The 21,036-nt window shown below is 40.3% G+C and overlaps 1 protein-coding gene and 1 pseudogene across 1 annotated transcript; both read left to right on the top strand.

The window, feature by feature from the left end:
* Positions 1-2,043, top strand: part of LOC111966706 (diacylglycerol kinase alpha-like) — a 42,759-nt pseudogene extending 40,716 nt beyond the window's left edge.
* A 2,968-nt stretch (positions 2,044-5,011) lies between these two features.
* On the top strand, positions 5,012-19,229 carry LOC111966705 (general receptor for phosphoinositides 1-associated scaffold protein). Its single transcript, XM_023991573.2, has 8 exons — positions 5,012-5,354; positions 7,074-7,126; positions 12,748-12,799; positions 14,934-15,036; positions 16,000-16,093; positions 17,259-17,325; positions 17,800-17,866; positions 18,214-19,229. The coding sequence occupies exons 1-8, from the start codon at positions 5,154-5,156 to the stop codon at positions 18,744-18,746; spliced, it is 1,170 nt and encodes a 389-aa protein (XP_023847341.1). The 5' UTR covers positions 5,012-5,153; the 3' UTR covers positions 18,747-19,229.
* The last annotated feature ends 1,807 nt before the right edge of the window (positions 19,230-21,036 follow it).

The raw sequence follows: 21,036 nt of genomic DNA, 5'->3' as shown, positions 1-21,036 counted from the left end.
TTTATTTAACTAGGCAAGTCAGTTAAGAACAAATTCTTATTTACAATGACAGCCTACAGTGGGCTAACTGCCTTGTTCAGAGGCAGAATGACAGATTTTTACCTTATCAGCTCTGGGATTCGATCCAGCAACCTTTCAGTTACTGGCCCAACACTCTAACCACTAGGCTACCTGCCACCACTAGTCTGCCTGCCCTATATCCAGAGCTGCTTTCACTTTTTAAATCAGAAGGAAGATAAACAGAATCAATTTAGTATCAATCATTTGTACAACTGCTGAAGGTGCCACCATGTTTGCTGTCTTTTTTTGTTGACAAATGACGTCAGAGAGGTGCAAGTGGGAAACTCGGAGCATGGGGATGATAGATGAGTTTCCCACTAGTAATTACCAGTTGGAGGGGCGTTCAAGTGTATTTTTCCCAGTTGTATGCTGGCATTTACAAAATTCTGAGATGTTGTGAACACAGAATGATCTCCCTTATGTCTCTGTCCATCTCTCAGGACTAAGAAACCTTTACCGATGCAGATAGACGGAGAGCCCTGGATGCAGCCACCCTGTACGGTGAGTGCTAGGAACCCAGATTGAGTTCAGTGTAACAGAGCGTTGTAAGAGTTTTTAAAGCAAGTTCTATTGCTAGACACCATGGAGCTTGATGCTAATAACATGTTGTTAATATAACATGGTAACATGTTGGTAACAAGTACGTAGACATGGTAATAACATGGTCATTTGAGTAACACAACCTTTCACTCATATTCCCCCTTCAGATTCACATCACACACAAGAACCAGGCCAATATGCTGATGGGTCCCCAGAGCCGGTCCAGCTTCTTCAGCTCAAAGTAGTAGCCTGCTCCCTGGCTACACACGCAGTAACATGGCCTATATGCACTTGCTTATTATTTTACATTTGTGAAATGACTGAAGCAGCTTGCTTTGTGAAACCAGTTGGTATATGCATATTTTAGAGAAATAGGTTGACCAACATTTTAAGAAAGTTCAACACATTATTTTGTTTGTTCTGCCTCAATACAAGACGGTATTATGAAAACATTGCCAACTACAGCTGTATGATAGCCTGATATATGACTCTGGACAACAAGTTAAGAGCTTTTAGTGGGTTTTATGTCCCTTTGCCATAATTTTTGCCAAATTCACCTTATCACCTTATCAAGGGGACAAAGACTGCTGGGTTGCACAGTCTAAGATATTGGTATCCGCTTAAAATTTTAAGTTAAGTGTTTATTCAACAAGATTATTTTAACTGCATTTTCCTTATTGTTATTACATTTATGTAGGATAATTTAAATGTATACAGTACCAGTCAAAGTTTTGGACACACCTACTCATTCAATGGTTTTTCTTTATTTTTACTCCTGTTAATTATAATGCATTCCAGGTGACTACCTCATGAAGCTGGTTGAGAGAATGCCAAGAGTGTGAAAAGCTGTCATCAAGGCAAAGGGTAGCTACTTTGAAGAATATCAAATATCAAATATATTTTGATTTGTTTAACACTTTTTTGGTTACTACATGATTCCATGTGTTATTTCATAGTGTTGATGTCTTCACTATTATTCTATAATGTAGAATATTAAAAAAAAACTGAAATGAGTAGGTTTGTCCAAACTTTTGACTGGTACTGTATCAAATTTGGTCATTGAAAGTCTAGGATTTATTAAGTTATGAAATGTTTAAAAGCTCAGTGCATAATGCTTGTGGTAATATACCCACATCAGTGCAGATTTATATGAAATTATTATGCACTCTTGTCAGCAGGAAACTCTTTGCTCCTATGTCCTGTGGCCAAACGTAATTTAATTTTTTTAATAGCAGTAGTTTAATTCAGTAGTTTTAATATATTGAGTGACTGTTTGGAATCGAAAACAAATTGTTTACTTCCTCCTCTCAATGTAAGGTCTCAGTTTTCTCTTATTCGGTATCTCTAATTGAAGGTTAGCCATATCATTTCACTTAAATACTGAGAATGTTGAAAATATTGGAAATGATGCTATAGATATTTCAATAAACCGATTTGACATTGTGCAATGTGGTGTGGTTATTATATAATGAATAGGTAACTATTTGATATGTTTCTTTATTAGTTAGGCCAAGGGGAGAGTGGGGTAAGTTGAGCCAAAGGGTTAAGTTGAGTCACTCTTAATTCAAGCAAACCATACACAAAATTCATAATTTGACCAAATATTTAGGAAAAGGTCATAATTTCATGGAGTCTAAGGAAGAAACTACACAGAAAAAGTGGTAAGCAAGTTAAGTCCAAAAAAGTTAATAAATGTATTGTGTTTTCATGATGGGTGTATCTAAACCAAAGTAGATACTTCTAAGATTGTTCTATACATCAGTTGGGGTCTCTATAAGCTTCAACATAAGGTCCTTAACCTAGCATGAAAGTGCATCATTGTAGCTGTGTGGGTGGGCTAATAGTAAAAATATTTGCCTTGGGGTAAGTTGAGTTAATAGCAAGTTGAGCAAATTGAAGTGTTTTCTTCCCAGGCATAATGCAAGGCATTATTGCTGGGATATGAGGTAACAAGTATTTTTTTTAAAGTACAAAATCTTTATTAGGTGTTAAGCATTTTCACATTATAGTCATTTAGCAGACACTCTTATCCAGAGCGACTTACAGGAGCAAGTAGGATGAAGTGACTTGCTCAAGTGCACATCAGCATATTTTTCACCTAGTTGGCTCGGGGACTTGAACCAGCAACCTTTCGGTTACTGTTTCAACGCTCTTGACCACAAGGCTACCTGCTTTTTTGTTGTTGTCTGGACCTCTGGCAGTCTCTATGGGGGTGCCACAGGGTTAAATTCTCGGGCCGACTCTTTTCTCTGTATATATCAATGGATGTCGCTCTTGCTGCTGGGGATTCTCTGATCCACCTCTACGCAGACGACACCATTCTGTATACTTCTGGCCCTTCTTTGGACACTGTTAACAAACCTCCAGACGAGCTTCAATGCCATAAACACTYCTTCCGTGGCCTCCAACTGCTCTTAAATGCAAGAAAAACTAAATGCATGCTCTTCAACCGATCGCTGCCCGCACCCACCCGCCTAGCATCACTACTCTGGACGGTTCTGACTTAGAATATGTGGACAACTATAAATACCTAGGTGTCTGGTTAGACTCTCCTTCCAGACTCACATTAAGCATCTCCAATCCAAAATGAAAACTAGAATCAGCTTCCTATTTCGCAACAAAGCCTCCTTCACTTATGCTGTTAAACATACCCTCGTAAAACTGACTATCCTACCGATCCTTGACTTCGGCATTTACAAAATAGCCTCCAACACTCTACTCAGCAAATTGGATGTAGTCTATCACAGTGCCATCAGTTTTGTCACCAAAGCCCCATATATTACCCACCACTGCGACCTGTATGCTCTCGTTGGCTGGCCCTCGCTTCATATTCGTCGCCAAACCCACTGGCTCCAGGTCATCTATAAGTCTTTGCTAGGTAAAGCCCCGCCTTATCTCAGCTCAGTGGTCGCCATAACAACACCCACTCCAGCAGGTATATTTCACTGGTCATCCCCAAAGCCAACTCCTCTTTTGGCTGCCTTTCCTTCCAGTTCTCTGCTGCCAATGACTGGAACGAATTGCAAAAATCACTGAAGCTGGAGACATATCTCCCTCACTAACTTTAAGCATCAGCTGTCAGAGAAGCTTACCGATCATTGGACCTGTGCACAGCCCATCTGTAAATAGCCGACCCAACTACCTCATCCCCATATTTTTWTTTWTTTTTTTGCTCCTTTGCACCCCAGTATCTCTACTTGCACATCATCTTCTGCACATCTATCACTCCAGTGTTAATGCTAAATTGTAATTATTTTGCCACTATGGCCTTTTTATTGCCTTACCTACCTAATCCTACTACATTTACACACACTGTATATAGATTTTTCACAGGTTGTGCCACTTGTTCAGTTTTAGCAGTCTGCTCTGTGCCAGCTTCATTGGCTGGGCCCCATGACCTTATACTTTGGTACATTCACAGATGGATTATTAGAAGCAATTGCTATTATGTGTCTTCAGTGTTGGGGAAGCTACTCTGAAAATATAGTTTACCAAGCTACCAATATCTTTACATTGAAAGAAGTTAAGCTACACTAAAGCTACCCTAAAATATAGTTTACGCAACTAAAGTAACTTTGAAAAAATAGTTCACTACATCCAAACTACTTCATGAAAAATTTTCATATGTAAATCTGAAATGTCAATGACTCCAAATTGCAAGAACAGATCACTTTGGGGTAATATGGTAACAACAATGTGTAATTTAGCCTATGAAACACAACTATGTTTCAGGTGATAATTTTGCAGGTATGATCCCGGAAAATAAAGGACATTTTCTACTTCACCCATATTTTATTTTAGCAAAAAAAGTAGTTTGTAGTTCCATTAGTTAGTTACACCGCTACATGGCAAAAATAATAATAATGAACTACTGAAAACACTACCTAGATTTTAATTTAGTTCAACTACCACCAAGCTAAATGTAGTTTACTTACTAGTTGAACTACATGTAGTTCACTACTCCCCAATACTGCTCTTCTTGCAATTACTAAATATCTAGGCCTAGTTCATGACAGCCCTGCCACCGACCAATGTTGCTCATCTTATCTGATAACTTTTTATAATTTAAACAGCTGTAGTCTATGTTAGGCTGTATTTATCTTAAACCGAGACAATTTTCTTTCATAAATGTAGGCTTATTGTTTAGACTTGAACGAAGGCTATATAGGCAACGGCTTTTCTCAGGCATGTGAAACTTTTTGCACACTTCACAAGCAGTTGAACCATTTAGCAGAATAACATTTACCATAATAACACAGCTCTGGCTAGCAAAACGAAAGAACCCACATTTTATCCCAGAATTATCTAAAAATGCTAATTTCTTGGCACATTCGTTTTCGCCTACGTGCACGAAGTGCCGATCGACAAACAAAAGAAAACACTATACGACTGTCATCCAATTGTGTCGTGTGCATCACAGGGCACGCCTCCCGGGTCCTCGCTCTCACTGCCAAATTGTGCATGCTGTCCGGACAGAAGCATCAGTGTTGTTTGCTGCGATAGACGTTTCACTCAGTTTCTTTTTGTACTTTCTTGATCGGAGCGCTCATAATATGAAGAATATGACGCTACGAAAGCTTAAAAAAGTAAACTCCAGTGATCCAACTAGTAGACTTTCGAGCCAGGACGATATTTACTTTCCGTCCTCAAAGTCAGACAGTTGTAAAACTATGGATTTACCAACTCATTCAGAAGTGTATAATTACAAGACTTTGGCTTACTCTGGTGGAACGTTGCCAAGGAACTTCAGAAAGGTGTGTATCCTGTTTAACTTTATCACTTTGTAACTTTCACTTGCTCCTTCAATCAAGTAATCTAGCATAATAGACACATCAATGAAAGCACATAATTTCAGTTAGCCAAATACAGTGTCACTTGCCCGTAAAGTACAGAGGCCAGCGGATACGCTCAATATTTGAATATGGATTTCCTTGTGGCTTCTTACACGAGCACATACATTGATGTCTGTTGTTCATTATGAGTGGAGACATTAGCCTATCTGTGACGACATTTTATTTAATTAGAAACAGCAGTGTGAATATTTGTGACCTTTTGTCGGAGCCCGACATGGATTCCGTGTTGTGCACACCAAGCGTCTGTTCCCCATTTTGATATAAACTTCGTATAAATGTTGACACACACTGAAGCAAAAACACATGGTGTCCACTTGTCACGTACTAAAGCGTGCCCCTTCCTGACCACAGGACCACCCACACATTACTCTTTGAGTGCCACACTCCAGACTCCCTCTTGATTCAGTGCAATCCAACCATTTCATAATATCTCTGCATTGAGAAATTAGTTTGGCATCAAATGTGTATTTATAGGCAGGCAAACATATTGTACTGTGGCAGAACATGGCCTCACAAGGAACAGTGCTGGCTTTACTAGTGAATTAACATGGCCAAGCATCATCATAATCTGAGAATGTACTGTGATGTAGACTGGTAAAACTGTTATTATGGGAAAGGTGTGTGTGTGTGTGTGTGTGTGTGTGTGTGTGTGTAACACAACAGCATTGGTTGTCCCAGTTCTGTAGTGTTACTGTACTGTCTTAAGAGGCCAGCCAGAGTTATGTGGAGGCCTCCTTCGTACATCATCATCTGGAGCCTAGGACCACAACAGGGCATTGTGCAGGACCCTGCTCTGCTCCTACCACCCCCATGGGTCTCTCTCTGGGTACTTGGGAATAAATGAAGTCATTGAGGGGCCCAGGACAATTCTGGCAGTGTAAATATGTTCAAAATTTTTTACATTTTACTACCCAATGAGGCAGTGACACAAAGTGCGCTTTCATAGGGGCCACGTTTAAAATAATTGAGGTAGAACAGAGGTGAATTGATTGTAGTGTAGGCTAAATACGCTAAGTGATGTAGTGTAAGAGATACTTGTAGTTTACACTAGGTAAAGTGTAGGTTGGGTGGGTCTCCCAAAGTCCCAATTTGGTTTGGGGTTTCCCTCAATGCAGGGATTGTGGCAAGAGGCCCAAGGCTCCAATCTATACACATGTCTTGTTTGTCTACATTCTGAATGTAACCTGTAGAAATAGGGAGATATTTTTTATCATTATCAGAAAAAACAGAGAGACACACAGTTTGGTTTGATCAGCAGTCTGGGCATCACAAGTCAGTGGACTCCGATGTAGATAATGAAATATAGATGTCCAAAACGACTTATGACAGTAAATAGGGTCAACCGAGAGCAGACAGACACAGACATACTGGTTTTATCTGTAATGGTTTCTTACCTGTGTTTTGGCTCAGTAGCTTAAACATAGACACCAAACACACACAACATGCCTCAGGAGGACTTGGTGGACAAGACACATAAGCGAGAGTTTGAGGTGTGTCCTGCAAACCTGGCCTACATAGGTAGGAAGAAAATCCCCTTTGCGTGCAGTGGGATTTCTGTTTGAACCTTTAAACACCTGTCTTTGGTTGTTATTTCATGTCCGTCATGTTTTCTTGTCACAGAATGGTGGGCTGCAGAAGAGGAATCCCCTGACTCAGACCACAGAGCCACGGAGGTAAGCAAAACAGTCATCTCTCCCCCTGGCATCAGTTACAGGACACATCTTCCTTTCTGTCACTTCTCACTCTTGACTGGTGGAGGGAAGCATATGTCGTACACAGAATGCCAGAACAGCATTAGTAAACCCTTTCATTCACAACAGACTCAAATGATGCGTGTTAGCAAAATTACAGTGGGCTGCTTTCAGAGTAATTTGAGTTGGCCTTTGGGTTCAGCTTTTGGGAGAATTGAATGGAGTGAGTTACAGAAATTCATCAGTACAGTAACCTTTTGTATTTGCGGTTATTACTATTTATGGAGCGACTTCTCTGGACCCCTCTTCCCGACAGCGAAAGGTCTGAAACGTCTGTACTTTAGGCACAGTCTCTGCTCTACTTGTTTGGCTGCTCAGAGAACAGGCTACTCTGGTAAATGTTGCTTGTTTAATAAAGTTAGATCAAAGCTGAATGTCTGCAAGATCACATAATGATAATATTCCACATAACAGAACCAAATATAATGGCATAGTATAATGTTATTGTAAGACAAAACACCACCTAATTTATGAAGAGATTTTAGGTTGATTGTGCRAATGGTTGCATTTTCTTTTCTTGTGGCCAAACTCAACAGCATGCGCCACTAGGAAAAATATGCTTTTTTAATTTAAACTAAACACAGGTATGCTACAGTTTGTTAACATCTGCTCTAAAATTCTTTCACTGTACATAACTCATAAGGATACTTGAAACAACACTGTATAACTCAAGATCTAAACGTGTATCCCCATGAAACTGATTGAGATCAATGGTTGGCATGCAGATGCTGCATGGTCATTTCACCGTTAAAACTTGTATAATGATCATTTATGATTGACAATAATTTGTCTGTGAGAATCGCATGCACAGAACGTGATTCAGCTCTGGGGGGATTCTGAGGGACTGGACGGTTATCTACGGATCCTACTATTTGACATTCTAATATATTATGCATTTTTATGTAATTTATAGATGCTGTTTTGATGTAGAGGGGACACTGCAGACCACTGCCCAGTTAGACCTTTGGACATGTGACCTTTCATGACGCAAAGAGGTTTTTAGAAACAAAAGAGTGCTTGTCACGTTTTGGGCAACAGAAGTATCTTGTCATGTAATTTAGATCTATGTCCTGTTACTGTACCAGGACTAGTTATTTTAATAGTAGTGTACTTTGGATGGTTTGTAATGCAATTTAGATTTGTTAACTTTAAGATTTTATCATCCCTGCCTAAATGAAAACAACCTTTTCACTATTTCAGTACTGGTTTGTTTTTGCTTAAAACATTTCCCATTTTAGAGTTCAGTTTAACTGAGTGTATTACACAGCTAGGTATCATGATGTCCATCATCCATGCAGTTTTTGCAGAGAAAACTATTCTAGAGTAGATAACCCGGAAAGGTATTATCTGGCGATAGCCAGAGTGCAATGGAGTGCTCTCCATAGATACTATTTCATCGTATAACATTTTCGATGTTCAACATTCATTAAAAATGACAAGCTGAAATGTCTTGAGTCAATAAGTATTCAACCGCTTTGTTATGGCAAGCCTAAAATAAGTTCAAGAGTAAAAATGTGCTTAACAAGTCATATAATAAGTTGCATGGACTCACTCTGTGTGCAATAATAGTGTTTAACATGATTTTTGAATGACTACCTCATCTCTGTATCCCACACGTACAATTATCTGTAAGGTCCCTCAGTCAAGCAGTGAATTACAAGCACAGTTTTAACCACAAAATCCAGGGACGTTTTTCAATGCCTTGCAAAGAAGGGCACCTATTGGTAGATGAAGAAGCAGACATTGAATATCCCTTTGAGCATGGTGAAGTTATTAATTACACTTTGGATGGGGTATCAATACACCCAGTCACTACAAAGATACAGGTGTCCTTCCTAACTCAGTTTCCGGAAAGGAAGGAAACCGCTCAGGGATTTCACCATGAGGCCAATGGTGACTTTAAAACAGAGTTTAATCGCTGTAATTGGAGCTGAGGGTGGATCAACAACATTGTAGTTACTCCACAATACTAACTAGACGTTGACCGATTAATCGGCAAGGCCGATTTTATTTGGGGCCGATTTCAAGTTTTCATAACAATCGGTAATCAGCATTTTTGGATGACGATTATGGCCGATTACATTGCACTCCACGAGGAGACTGCATGGCAGGCTGACTACCTGTTACGTGAGTGCAGCAAGGAGCCAAGGTAAGTTGCTAGCTAGCATTAAACTTATCTTATAAAAAAACAATGAATCTTAACATAATCACTAGTTAACTACACATGGTTGATGATATTACTAGTTTAACTAGCTTGTCCTGCGTTGCATATAATCAATGTGGTGCCTGTTAATTTATCATCGAATCACAGCCTACTTCGCCAAACGTGTGATGATGATGATGAAGGTTRTGCAATGTAACAGCAATATTTAGACTTAGGGATGCCACCCGTTAGATAAAATACGGAACGGTTCCGTATTTCACTGAAAGAATAAACGCTTTGTTTTCGAAATGATAGTTTCCGGATTTGACCATASTAATGACCTAMGGCTYSTATTTYTKTKKKKTTATTATATTATAATTAAGTCTATGATTTGATAGAGCAGTCTGACTGAGCGGTGGTAGGCAGCAGCAGGCTCGTAAGCATTCATTCAAACAGCACTTTCCTGCGTTTGCCAGCAGCTCTTCGCAATGCTTGAARCACAGCGCTGTTTATGACTTCAAGYCTATCAACTCCCGAGATTAGGCTGGTAATACTATAGTGCCTATAAGAACATCCAACAAAGGTAAATGAAATACAAATGGTATAGAGAGAAATAGTCCTAGAATACCTATAATAACTACAAGCTATAACTTCTTAACTGGGAATATTGAAGACTCATGTTAAAAGGAACCACCAGCTTTCATATGTTCTGAGCAAGGAACTTAAACGTACGCTTTTTTACATGGCACATATTGCACTTTTACTTTTTTCTCCAACACTGCTTTTGCATTATTTAAACCAAATTGAACATGTTTCATTATTTATTTGAGACTAAATAGATTTTATTTATGTATTATATTAAGGTAAAATATTATATATTTTATATCTATCTATCTATCTATCTACAGTGGGGAGAACAAGTATTTGATACACTGCCAATTTTGCAGGTTTTCCTACTTACAAAACATGTAGAGGTCTGTAATTTTTATCATAGGTACACTTCAACTGTGAGAGACGGAATCTAAAACAAAAATCCAGAAAATCACATTGTATGATTTTTAAGTAATTAATTTGCATTTTATTGCATGACATAAGTATTTGATCACGCTACAAACAGTAAGAATTCCGGCTCTCACAGACCTGTTAGTTTTTCTTTAAGAAGCCCCCTGTTCTCCACTCATTACATGTATTAACTGCACTGTTTGAACTCGTTACCTGTAAAAGAACACCTGTCACCATCACTCAAACAGACTCCAACCTCTCCACAATGCCAAGACAGAGAGCTGTGTAAGGACATCAGGGATAAAATTGTAGACCTGCACAAGGCTGGGATGGCTAGCGGACAATAGGCAAGCAGCTTGGTGAGAAGGCAACAACTGTTGGCCGCAATTATTAGAAAATGGAAGAAGTTCAAGATGACGGTCAATCACCCTCGGTCTGGGTCCATGGCAAGATCTCTCCTCGTGGGGCATCAATGATGATGAGGAAGTGAGGGATTAGCCCGATAAACACGGCAGGGCCTGGTCAATGACCTGAAGAGCAGCTGGGACACAGTCTCAAGTAGACCATTGGTAACACACTACGCCGTCATGGATTAAAATTGGCAGTGCACGCAAGGTCCTCTGCAGCCAAGCGTGTAGGCCCGTCTGAAAATTGCCAATGACCATCTGGATGATCAGAGGAGGAATGGGAGAAGGTTCAATGTGGTCTGATGAGACAAAAATAGAGCTTTTTGGTCTAAATCCACTCGCCGTGTTTGGAGGAAGAAGAAGGTGAGTACACCCAAGAACACATCCCAACGGTGAAGCTGGACGTGGAAACATATTCTTTGGGATGATTTTCTGCAAGGGGACAGGGACGACTGACCGTATTGAGGGGAGGATGGATGGGCGCATGTATCGCGAGATTTTGGCAACAACTCCTTCCCTCAGTAAAAGCATTGAAGATGGGTCGCGGCGTGGGTCTCCAGCATGACAACACCGAAACACACAGCCAGGGCAACTAAGGAGTGGCTCCGTAAGAAGCATCTCAAGGTCCTGGAGTGGCCTAGCCAGTCTCCAGACCTGAACCCAATAGAAAATCTTTGGAGGGAGCTGAAAGTCCGTATTGCCCAGCGACAGCCCCGAAACCTGAAGGATCTGGAGAAGATTGGTATGGAGGAGTGGGCCAAAATCCCTGCTGCAGTGTGTGCAAACCTGGTCAAGAACTACAGGAAACGTATGATCTCTGTAATTGCAAACAAAGGCTTCTGTACCAAATATTAAGTTCTGCTTTTCGGATGTATCAAATACTTATGTCATGCAATAAAATGCAAATTAATTACTTAAAAATCATACAATGTGATTTTCTGGATTTTTGTTTAAGATTCCGCCTCTCACAGTTGAAGTGTACCTATGATAAAAATTACAGACCTCTACATGCTTTGTAAGTAGGAAAACCTGCAAAATTGGCAGTGTATCAAATACTTGTTCTCCCCACTGTATATGCAAAGAAAGAAAAAGCTTTTAGAGAATAAAAATATTCCAAAACGTGCATCCTGTTTGCAACACGGCACTAAAGTAATACTGCAATTAATAAAAAAGTGTTGTATTGGATTTGCCCCAAACATAACACATTACTGAGTAACTCTGTCCATATTTTCAAGCCTAGTGGTAGCTGCATCATGTTATGGGTATGTTTGTAATCGATATGGACTGGGAAGTTTTTCAGGATAAAAAATAAACGGTATGGAGCTAAGGAAAGGCAAAATCCTACAGGAAAACCTGGTTCAGTCTGCTTTCTAACACTGGGAGATGAATTCACCTTTCAGCAGGACAATAACCTAAAACACAAGGCCAAATATACACTGGAGTTGCTGACCAAGAAGACAGTAAAGTTTCTTGAGTGGCCAAGTTAGTTTTGACTTAAATCTCTGGCAAGACCTGAAAATGGTAGTTTAGCAATGATCAATAACTCATTTAATGGAGTTTGAAGAATTTTGGAAAGAATAATGTGTAAATGTTGCACATTCCAGTTGTGGAATGCGCTTAGAGACTTGCCCAGAAAGACTCAGCTGTAATTGCTGCAAAAGGTGCTTCTACAAAATATTCACTCAGATGTGTGAATGCTTATGTAAATTAGGTATTTCTGTATTACATTATCAAAAATGTATACAAAAATGTTTTAACTTTATCATTGTGTGTAGATGATGATAAAATAAAAATATGTAATTCATTTTGAATTCAGGTTGTAACACAAAATGTGAAATAAGYCAAAGGGTATGAATACTTTCTGAAGGCACTGATGTGCACCAGGTGGTGTTGTCGCCAGTCACAATTGACTCGTGGCTCAATACTGTAAGTAAATGAAAACGAATATCAAACTAATTTAATCATAGCCACATTTTTATTTTGTGTTTTAGAGAAGTTATCCTGGAGAAGAAGGATGAGGAGACGTTTGGCTTTGAGATTCAGGTAAGAGGATAATAGACGTGGGAGGTAGTATGGTACGGGGGATTTCTGAGCGTCATTTAACAGGATTTTCCTTCTCTCTCATGTTCACATTAACGCTGATGAGATTTGTTCTCTCCAACCATGTGGATGATTTCACCCCATAAATCAAAGAAGATTTAGTGGAGTGTGCATGTGTTGAAAGCATCAAAGGTCACCATCATATCTGTCAAATACAGGGAGAAATGTATCCGTGAGCCTCATACTCGCAGTATAAGGCTCTGATATATCCCATGACTTTTTATTTATTTTTATTTAACCTTTATTTAACTAGGCAAGTCAGTTAAGAACAAATTCTTATTTACAATGACGGCCTACACCGGCCAAACCCGGACGACGCTGGGCCAATTGTGCGCCGCCCTATGAGACTCCCAGTCACGTCTGGTTGATTCGAACCAGTGTGTCTGTAGGGATGCCTCTACCACTGAGATGCAGTGCCTTAGACCACTGCACCACTCGGGACTTGATATGAGAGGGCGATTTTTCTTTTGGGTCCTTTTTTGAATCGGCGTGATTTTGTAAAATCTTCTCACTGCTGCATGTCGTGTCAGACAGTCTACTATATTCCAATCCCTTGATGACACTGTAAACAGTCAGATTTCTGCCTTCTTTATCTGTCAGAGCTCCCTCCTCTCTGTCCCCGCAGAGCTTCTTCACAATGCACCACTTGTTGTCAGACAGCCTTATCTCTAAAGAGAGGATGCCGGCCAATGTAAGGGCCATGAAAATGATCATTTCCATAGTACTGCTTATATTTAGTGTTGGGATGGAGGTCCCTCCTTTCCTGCTTGGCCCTGTTCCTTAGGAAGTGTGGTCAGAGCCCAGAGACAGGAGAGCTGGATGGCTTTAGGATCCTGTGCTTTTTCCATCATGTCGCTGGACTTCACCAGGCAGTCACCAGTTCTGCCATTCCTTTAGCTTTGAGTGCTGTGGGGATAATGTCAGTATCAACTATGTAAATGTCTAGTTGGATTGGGATTTGCATCTCTTGGGTCATTTGCATGTTTGGTTTCTGTAGAAGGCCCCTGGGTCTGGGAAGGATGGGAGAATGCTCACATTATTTCACATATGTTTCTAGATGGCTGGTTGTACACCCGAGTAGATGGCATTTGACATGATTTACTGGCTGTGGAATTGTCACAATTTTGTCACTGTCAGCTAATGTCTCAACTGACAAGCAAGTCCGTGAAAGCTCTGAGTTTAAACGTCACCTCAGGATAACACTCCGTCAGACAGCAGTGGAATGTGATTCACTTGACAAGACAACTTAAGGGGAAGTCTGGCTGTGGTTGTTTGTCATATTTGCCTCCAAGACAGAAACTGTCATGTGAATCAATCTAAGGAAGATTGTCAACAAAATTGTGATAGTGTGGAAAATGTTTGCGTGTCAGTTTTGGTCCCAATAGTGCTGGTTTACCTTTTTATCTCTCTGCAGTATGAGGACAGGGAATGGTTTTTAATGTCACTGGTAAACCATAAGAGAATTTGTCTGATTTGTTCTAACCAAATTTGTTGATAAAGGTCCTTGCTCATGAAGAGACTGCTTTTAACATCCTTTTTCCGATGGACTATGATAGAGGGCTGTATTCATTTTGATTAACCACGCAAATGGGGCTTATTTTTTGCATATAAACTGATGTTATMCCTCTTCCGTTTGAGTCTCTGTTCAAGGTTGTCTGTCTTGCTGCTTCGTTGTCAGCCAATGTTATCTAATCTATTGTGTAGAACTGGGTTTGTCTGACAGTCCTCACCAGTCAGGCCTTCAAATTCRGACTACAAATATTCCAAAAGAATTTGGAAGAGGTGCCCTAGGCTTCCCTGTACCATGAACTGTCTTCAAAGTTTCAAATGCCTTTGTCTGTTAAGTAGCAAGGCCTAGCGGTTTAGGTATCGACCTCAGGCATACTGTATGTAAAGAGAATTACTAAGCGTTTATGATGGGAAATTACCAATGATTTTGAACACGATGCAATGTTTCTGATAATTGTTAACATAATTTCTCCCATGTCTTGCACCTAATTGTTCCTAAGAATATATTTATTTGACGTGGGAGGTGTAATAATAATTGTAACTCATTCTCCTCATTTCCTTTTTCCAGACATATGGGCTGCACCACCAGGACCAGAACTCTGTGGAGATGTGCACATATGTGTGCAAGGTTCACGACGACAGCCCCGCCCAACAAGCCGGACTCAAAGTCGGTAAGTGGAACTGAAAACCCTGGTTCATTAGGGACTTTTTAACAGTTTTTAAGTGCATTTGACACATGCATGACCTGCCTTTACTGAAAATAGACCTCACGGGAAGAATAAAGGACAGGTGGTTTTGATACAGTCCTGTCCCTTTCTTGTTTGCCAGCCAGGATGGTAGTCGTGCCTAAGTAAACACGTGAACAAATGAGTTTCAGTCGGCTGTTTAGGGATGTTCAAATACAAACAAAAAAATGTGCCTACTAATTTTCCAGTCAAACACTATAGGGAGAGATTATTTCAGCAAACATCAGGTCAACTCCCTTGTCTCCGTTGCCGCCTTGCCGGATACAATAACTCAAATGCATACGATGACTTGGCCATATCTATTTTTATCTCTTTTTGTATTTCATCAATTTCTCTATTTCCTCTTTAGTCTGAAACATTATTTCTCAAAGATACCTGACAGAAGCCTTTGCCAATCTTTAAAAAAACAAATATATTGCCCATTATAACAGAAACAATAGTGAAAGAAGAAATTGTATATTCTCACATTTTAATTTCTCTAAACCTGATACTAGAGTATTATTCATCTCGGAGAGAGAAGGAGCACTAGAGGCAGGGCCAAATTAAACCAGACCTAGACAGACTTCTCTACCCATCTGAAACTAATAACAAACAATCTAATAAACTTGCAATACTTTAACAATAACAGATAGAGTAACACACACATGCTTGAATAATATTTTTCAGGCCGTCTTGAAATTAGGAAAAGTGGTTAACAACAGCAGTGGCCTGCCGTGACCACACAGCCAGGGTTTAGGGTAGAAACTGTCTGTATCACACATGAGCTGCTCCATAAACCACAGACACTAGCGGGATCAAACCAGTCTCAGTAGACCACAGCTATGATAAAACCACACTGGAATTAACTGGGTCTGTTTTTGTTAACATGCATGTTGTTTGTGTGCACAGGGGACACCATCGCTAGTGTGAACGAGACCACCGTGGATGGATATCTACACAAGGAGATTGTTCAGCTAATCAGGGCCTCTGGGAACTCCATTAGGTAAGCAGATCAGAGTTCAATGGGAAAGAGAACTGGACTGGTTGTCGACGGTAACAACTTAATTGCTCCACTTTTTGTATTGACCTTATTCAGATCGGTCTATAAAGAGTTCCTTGTGTTCTATGACCATTTTGGAATACTTTTTAGTGTCGTTTTGATACTGATACATCTTTGATCTTCTTGGTTGGGCAATGTTGCGGTCCAAAGTACAAAATCACACAGAATTGATAATGGAGTCATTATCTATCGACTGAGAAGCAGGTTTGTGTTTTTCGTCATGAATCTTGTTCTGGAGCCAGCTCTGCAGTGGTCACTAGCTGGAATAGCCACAGTCATAAAATCTGGTTTTTAAACCTAAGCTTAACCACACTGCTAACCTTAATGCCTAACCCTAAATCAAGCCCATTCATTTTTATAATATAGCCAATTTTGACTTTGCAGCTGGCCTATCTAAAGGGAAAGGTGGATACCTAGTCAGTTGTACAACTGAATGCATTCAACTGAAATGTTTCTTCCGCATTTAACCCAACTCCTCTGAACTCCTTTAAATAGCTACCATACAATCAATGTGCCATGGATGTACTCTAAACATTTTTTTTGCACATCATAGTTGCCTAGAAGCAAGTCATTACCCTTTTTTAATATGCAGAATTAACTTTCTCAGTGTTAAATTGGAACCATACTCTTGCTCTCTTTGTCTGCTTGTAAAAGATGAAAGTCCTATTCGAATCGGGCCTCATTTATAAACTCAGAAGTCAACTCTATAAGAGTGACGTTAACCACACAAAAAGCCCAGCCTCTTGTCTTATTATAGACTTCATCTAATTATTCTTGCCTCTAGTAAACATATAGGCCTACTGAACTATTAACAGAGAGAGCTTGTTTCAGCCCAGTAAAAACAAGAAACCCCCTAGAGGTACACCAGTTGCCAACTTCGAGTGGGTGTCTTGAAACGTGATACCTTCTGAAGCTTTCTCCCCTACTTGCAAACTGTTGAGCCTAGACTAGCATGTCTCCTATATAAGAGCCTTTTTCACAGCTACTTCTGAAGTTCCTTTCTGTTCTTAATTGGGTCCAGAGTATGCTGTGAATCCTTACTCTCCTTTTTTGTGGCTCTCTGGCCTTCCTGTGTCTGAATTAACAACATTGCTGTGTCTTTCCTTAGGCTGGAAACAGTGTACAGCGACTCCATTCGAAAAGCAGAACTGGAGGCCAGGCTTCAGTATCTAAAGGTGAACATCTCTTCCTATTCCCCTCTGTAGCAAACCTGCGGTGTTGCTTGCTTCAACAGAAATGGTTATCCAGTGGGGTGTGTGACAACAACCATAGGAGTTGAGTATACAGCACAAACAGATCTGGGACCAGGCAAGTGTGTCACTGGGATCAGACTGACAGTGTAGTGAAAAGCCTATAGCCAGCAGACAGAAAGTGCAGTACTCTCACCAGACTAATCCCTTTACCACCTGTTTTTCCCTCTTCTCCCACCTGTTTCATGACTAGCGGCTGCAATGCGCTTACATAATGCTGTGTGAACACCGTGAATGAGAGTAGACACATAGTTATATTCTTACTTTACACTTGGCTGGTAAAAAGGACACTTTTAATGTGTGAAGATAAGTGGCTTTCCTCAAGATGCTGTCCCCAAGCGCCTCCATCAGGGCTACAAATTGAAATCACACAAATTATCACCTTTTCAAATTTTTCAGCAAACCCTACATGAGAAATGGGATGAATACAGATCTTTGATGACGCAAGAGCAGAGGCTGGTTCATGGTAAGTCATTAATTTATGTTGATGTATATCAAATCAAATCACATTTTATTAGTCACATGCGCCAAATACAACAGGTGTAGACCTTACAGTGAAATGCTTACTTACAAGCCCCTAACCAACAATGCGGTTTAAAAAATATGAATAAGAAATAAAAGGAACAAGTAATTAAAGAGCAGCAGTAAAATAACAATAGTGAGACTATATACAGGGGGTACACTTACAGAGTCTGTGCGGGGGCACGGGTTAGTCGAGGTAATATGATCTCAGTTAAATTAATTTAAAGTAAATTTAAGATGTATGCTAAACCAGTGATGTCCATTGTAACACTCTTTCCCTGTGTCCTCTAGGCATAGTGATGAGTGATGCTGCTATCTATGAGTCCCTGGAGTCTGCAGGGGTGTACGGTAGTCTGGGTACCCCGAGCCCGGCCGCCCTGCGTGCCCTCCGCTGCACCGGCAGCACCAGCAGCAGCGCCAGCCACCTGAGTGCCACCATGGAGGAGGACCCATTCTACCAGACCTGTCTGTACCAGAGGCAGGGCGACAACCTCAACGATGCCAATGGTGACCTCACTAGCAGCACAGAGAAAGACAAACAGAAACCAGAACAGGAGAAGCCTCCACAGGGTAAGCAGAGACTGATCCGCCCCGCCAGTGAGCTCTTCACCTCAGCCAAGACCCACCTGACCCGCAGCTCCAGCACACGCAGCTACCTGAGGGCTTCCAACAATAACTCTTCATCAGCACCAGGGGAGAAAGCACAATCGGGAGGGTTCAGCTCGCTACAGAGGAAACCCAAACAGAAGAGCTTCCGCCGACACCTCCTCAAGTTCATCCCTGGACTGAACAGAGGCATGGAGGAGGAGGAGAGCAAGCTCTGAGAACTAAATGGACTAAACACCCGAAGAACTAGACTCTTTTTGACCCAAAGACTTAATATTGCCTCTGACTCAACCTTAACAACCAAAGATTTCAACTAGTGCCACAGAGACCAAATGTATCTGTCCAGAAATACCATTGTACATGTTCAGATGACTACACATTTGACCCAGCGGAACCAATGGTCCTTTGAGTTCTGAAGCACACTCCAATTTGAGGAGATACCTGTACATACTGTACCTTGGTTACTATTTCCGTAGTTCATAAGTTATTTATTTATTTTTGATTAGTTTGACCTATGTACAGAATGAAGGATTTCGTTTTTGTGTTTTAATTTAGTTTTGTCATCATGACAGTTGAAAATAAATGCCCCATATCTTCACATACAATTTTTTTTGTAAGAGCCATTTGTTACTGTTTTTGTACCAGTTTGATCCTGTGTTTTTTTGCCAAAAATATCTGCAAATAAATGTGTGGCATTTTGATTAGCCTTGCTTGATTTAATTTTAATTTTATTTTGGGCATATAATAATGAATACTTTGTTCCTTAGAGTACATTGTGACTGTCTTCTCCACAGCTGGTCTAAGAAGTTGCAGTTGATCTATCACTCTCAACCGTGAAGGCATTATTTTTATATATCACACACACACACACACACACACACTACCGTTCAAAAGTTTGGGGTCACTTAGAAATTTCCTTGTTTTTGAAAGAACACAATTTTTTTGGTCCATTAAAATAGCATCAAATTGATCAGAAATACAGTGTAGTCACTAATGTTCTAAATGACTATTGTAGTTGGAAAGGGCAGATTTTTAATGGAATAGCTACATAGGCATACAGAGGCCCATTATCAGCAACCATCACTCCTGTGTTCCAATGTCACGTTGTGTTAGCGAATCCAAGTTTATCATTTTAAAAGGCTAATTGATCATTATAAAACCCTTTTGCAATTATGTTAGCACAGCTGGAAAATGTTGTTCTAATTAAAGAAGCAATAAAACTGGCCTTCTTTAGACTAGTTGAGTATCTGGAGCATCAGCATTTGTGGGTTCGATTACAGGCTCAAAATGGCCAGAAACAAAGACCTTTCTTCTGAAACTTGTCAGTCTATTCTTGTTCTGAGAAATGAAGGCTCTTCCACTGAAGATCTCGTACAACGCTGTGTACTACTCCCTTCACAGAACAGCGCAGCGTTGCAAAGAAAAAGCCATATCAGACTGGCCAATTAAAAGAAAAGATTAAGATGGGCAAAAGAACACAGACACTGGACAGAGGAAGATTGGAAAAAAGTGTTATGGACAGACTAATCTAAGTTTGAGGTGTTCGGATCACAAAGAAGGACATTCGTGAGATGCAGAAAAAAATAAAAGATGCTGGAGGAGTGCTTGACGCCTTCTGTCAAGCATGGTGGAGGCAATGTGATGGTCTGTGGGTGCTTTGGTGGTGGTGAAGTGGGATATTTGTACAGGGTAAAACGGATCTTGACGGAAGGCTATCACTCCATTTTGCAACGCCATGCCATACCCTGTGGACAGCGCTTAATTGGAGCCAATTTCCTACAACAGGACAATGACCCAAAGCACAGCTCCAAACTATGCAAGAACTATTTAGGGAAGAAGTAGTCAGCTTGTATTATGTCTATAATGGAATGACCAGCACAGTCACCGGATCTCAACCCTATTGAGCTGTTGTGGGGGCAGCTTGACCGTATGGTACGTAAGAAGTGCCAATCAAGCCAATCCAATTTATGGGAGGTGCTTCAGGAAGCATGGGGTGAAATCTCTTCAGATTACCTCAACAAATGCCAAAGAATGCCAAAGGTCTGCAAGGCTGTGATTGCAGCAAATGGAGGAATCTTTGATGAAAACAAAGTTTGAAGGACACAATTATTATTTCAATTAAAAATCATTATAACCTTGTCAACGTCTTGACTATATTTCCTATTAATTTTGCAACTCATTTCATGCATGTTTTTATGGAAAACAAGGACATTTCTAAGTGACCCCAAACTTTTGAACAGTAGTGTATATATACACCAGAGTATGAATCACAGTCATGCAGTAATAGTATTTTTATTCTGTGATACTTGTAATATCTATCCCYTTCATGTGCTTTCATAAAAAAAWTTGAAGGACCAACGAGTTATGTCCTCAAGGATGGGGATGAGGGATAGTTGGAGGCGGGGGTTGTGGTGGTTGAACATTCCAACAATTCTAAAGTTGTGATTGTCAGGGAGGCAGAATCCAGGAAGGAGGCAGTTGTATTTGGTCTGACACAGTTAGTTGTCG

The sequence above is a fragment of the Salvelinus sp. IW2-2015 genome, linkage group LG7 (genome assembly GCF_002910315.2).
Source record: "Salvelinus sp. IW2-2015 linkage group LG7, ASM291031v2, whole genome shotgun sequence".
In the NCBI taxonomy this organism is placed as follows: Eukaryota; Metazoa; Chordata; class Actinopteri; order Salmoniformes; family Salmonidae; genus Salvelinus; species Salvelinus sp. IW2-2015.
This window is presented reverse-complemented; position numbering and strand designations above follow the sequence as displayed.

Excerpts from the sequence above, each read along its gene's own strand:
- LOC111966705 (XM_023991573.2), top strand. The coding sequence starts at position 5,154 with ATGAAGAATATGACGCTACGAAAGCTTAAAAAAGTAAACTCCAGTGAT. Across the intron at positions 5,355-7,073 it reads TGCCAAGGAACTTCAGAAAG|AATGGTGGGCTGCAGAAGAG; the intron begins GTGTGTATCCTG and ends TTCTTGTCACAG. Across the intron at positions 7,127-12,747 it reads CAGACCACAGAGCCACGGAG|AGAAGTTATCCTGGAGAAGA; the intron begins GTAAGCAAAACA and ends TTTGTGTTTTAG.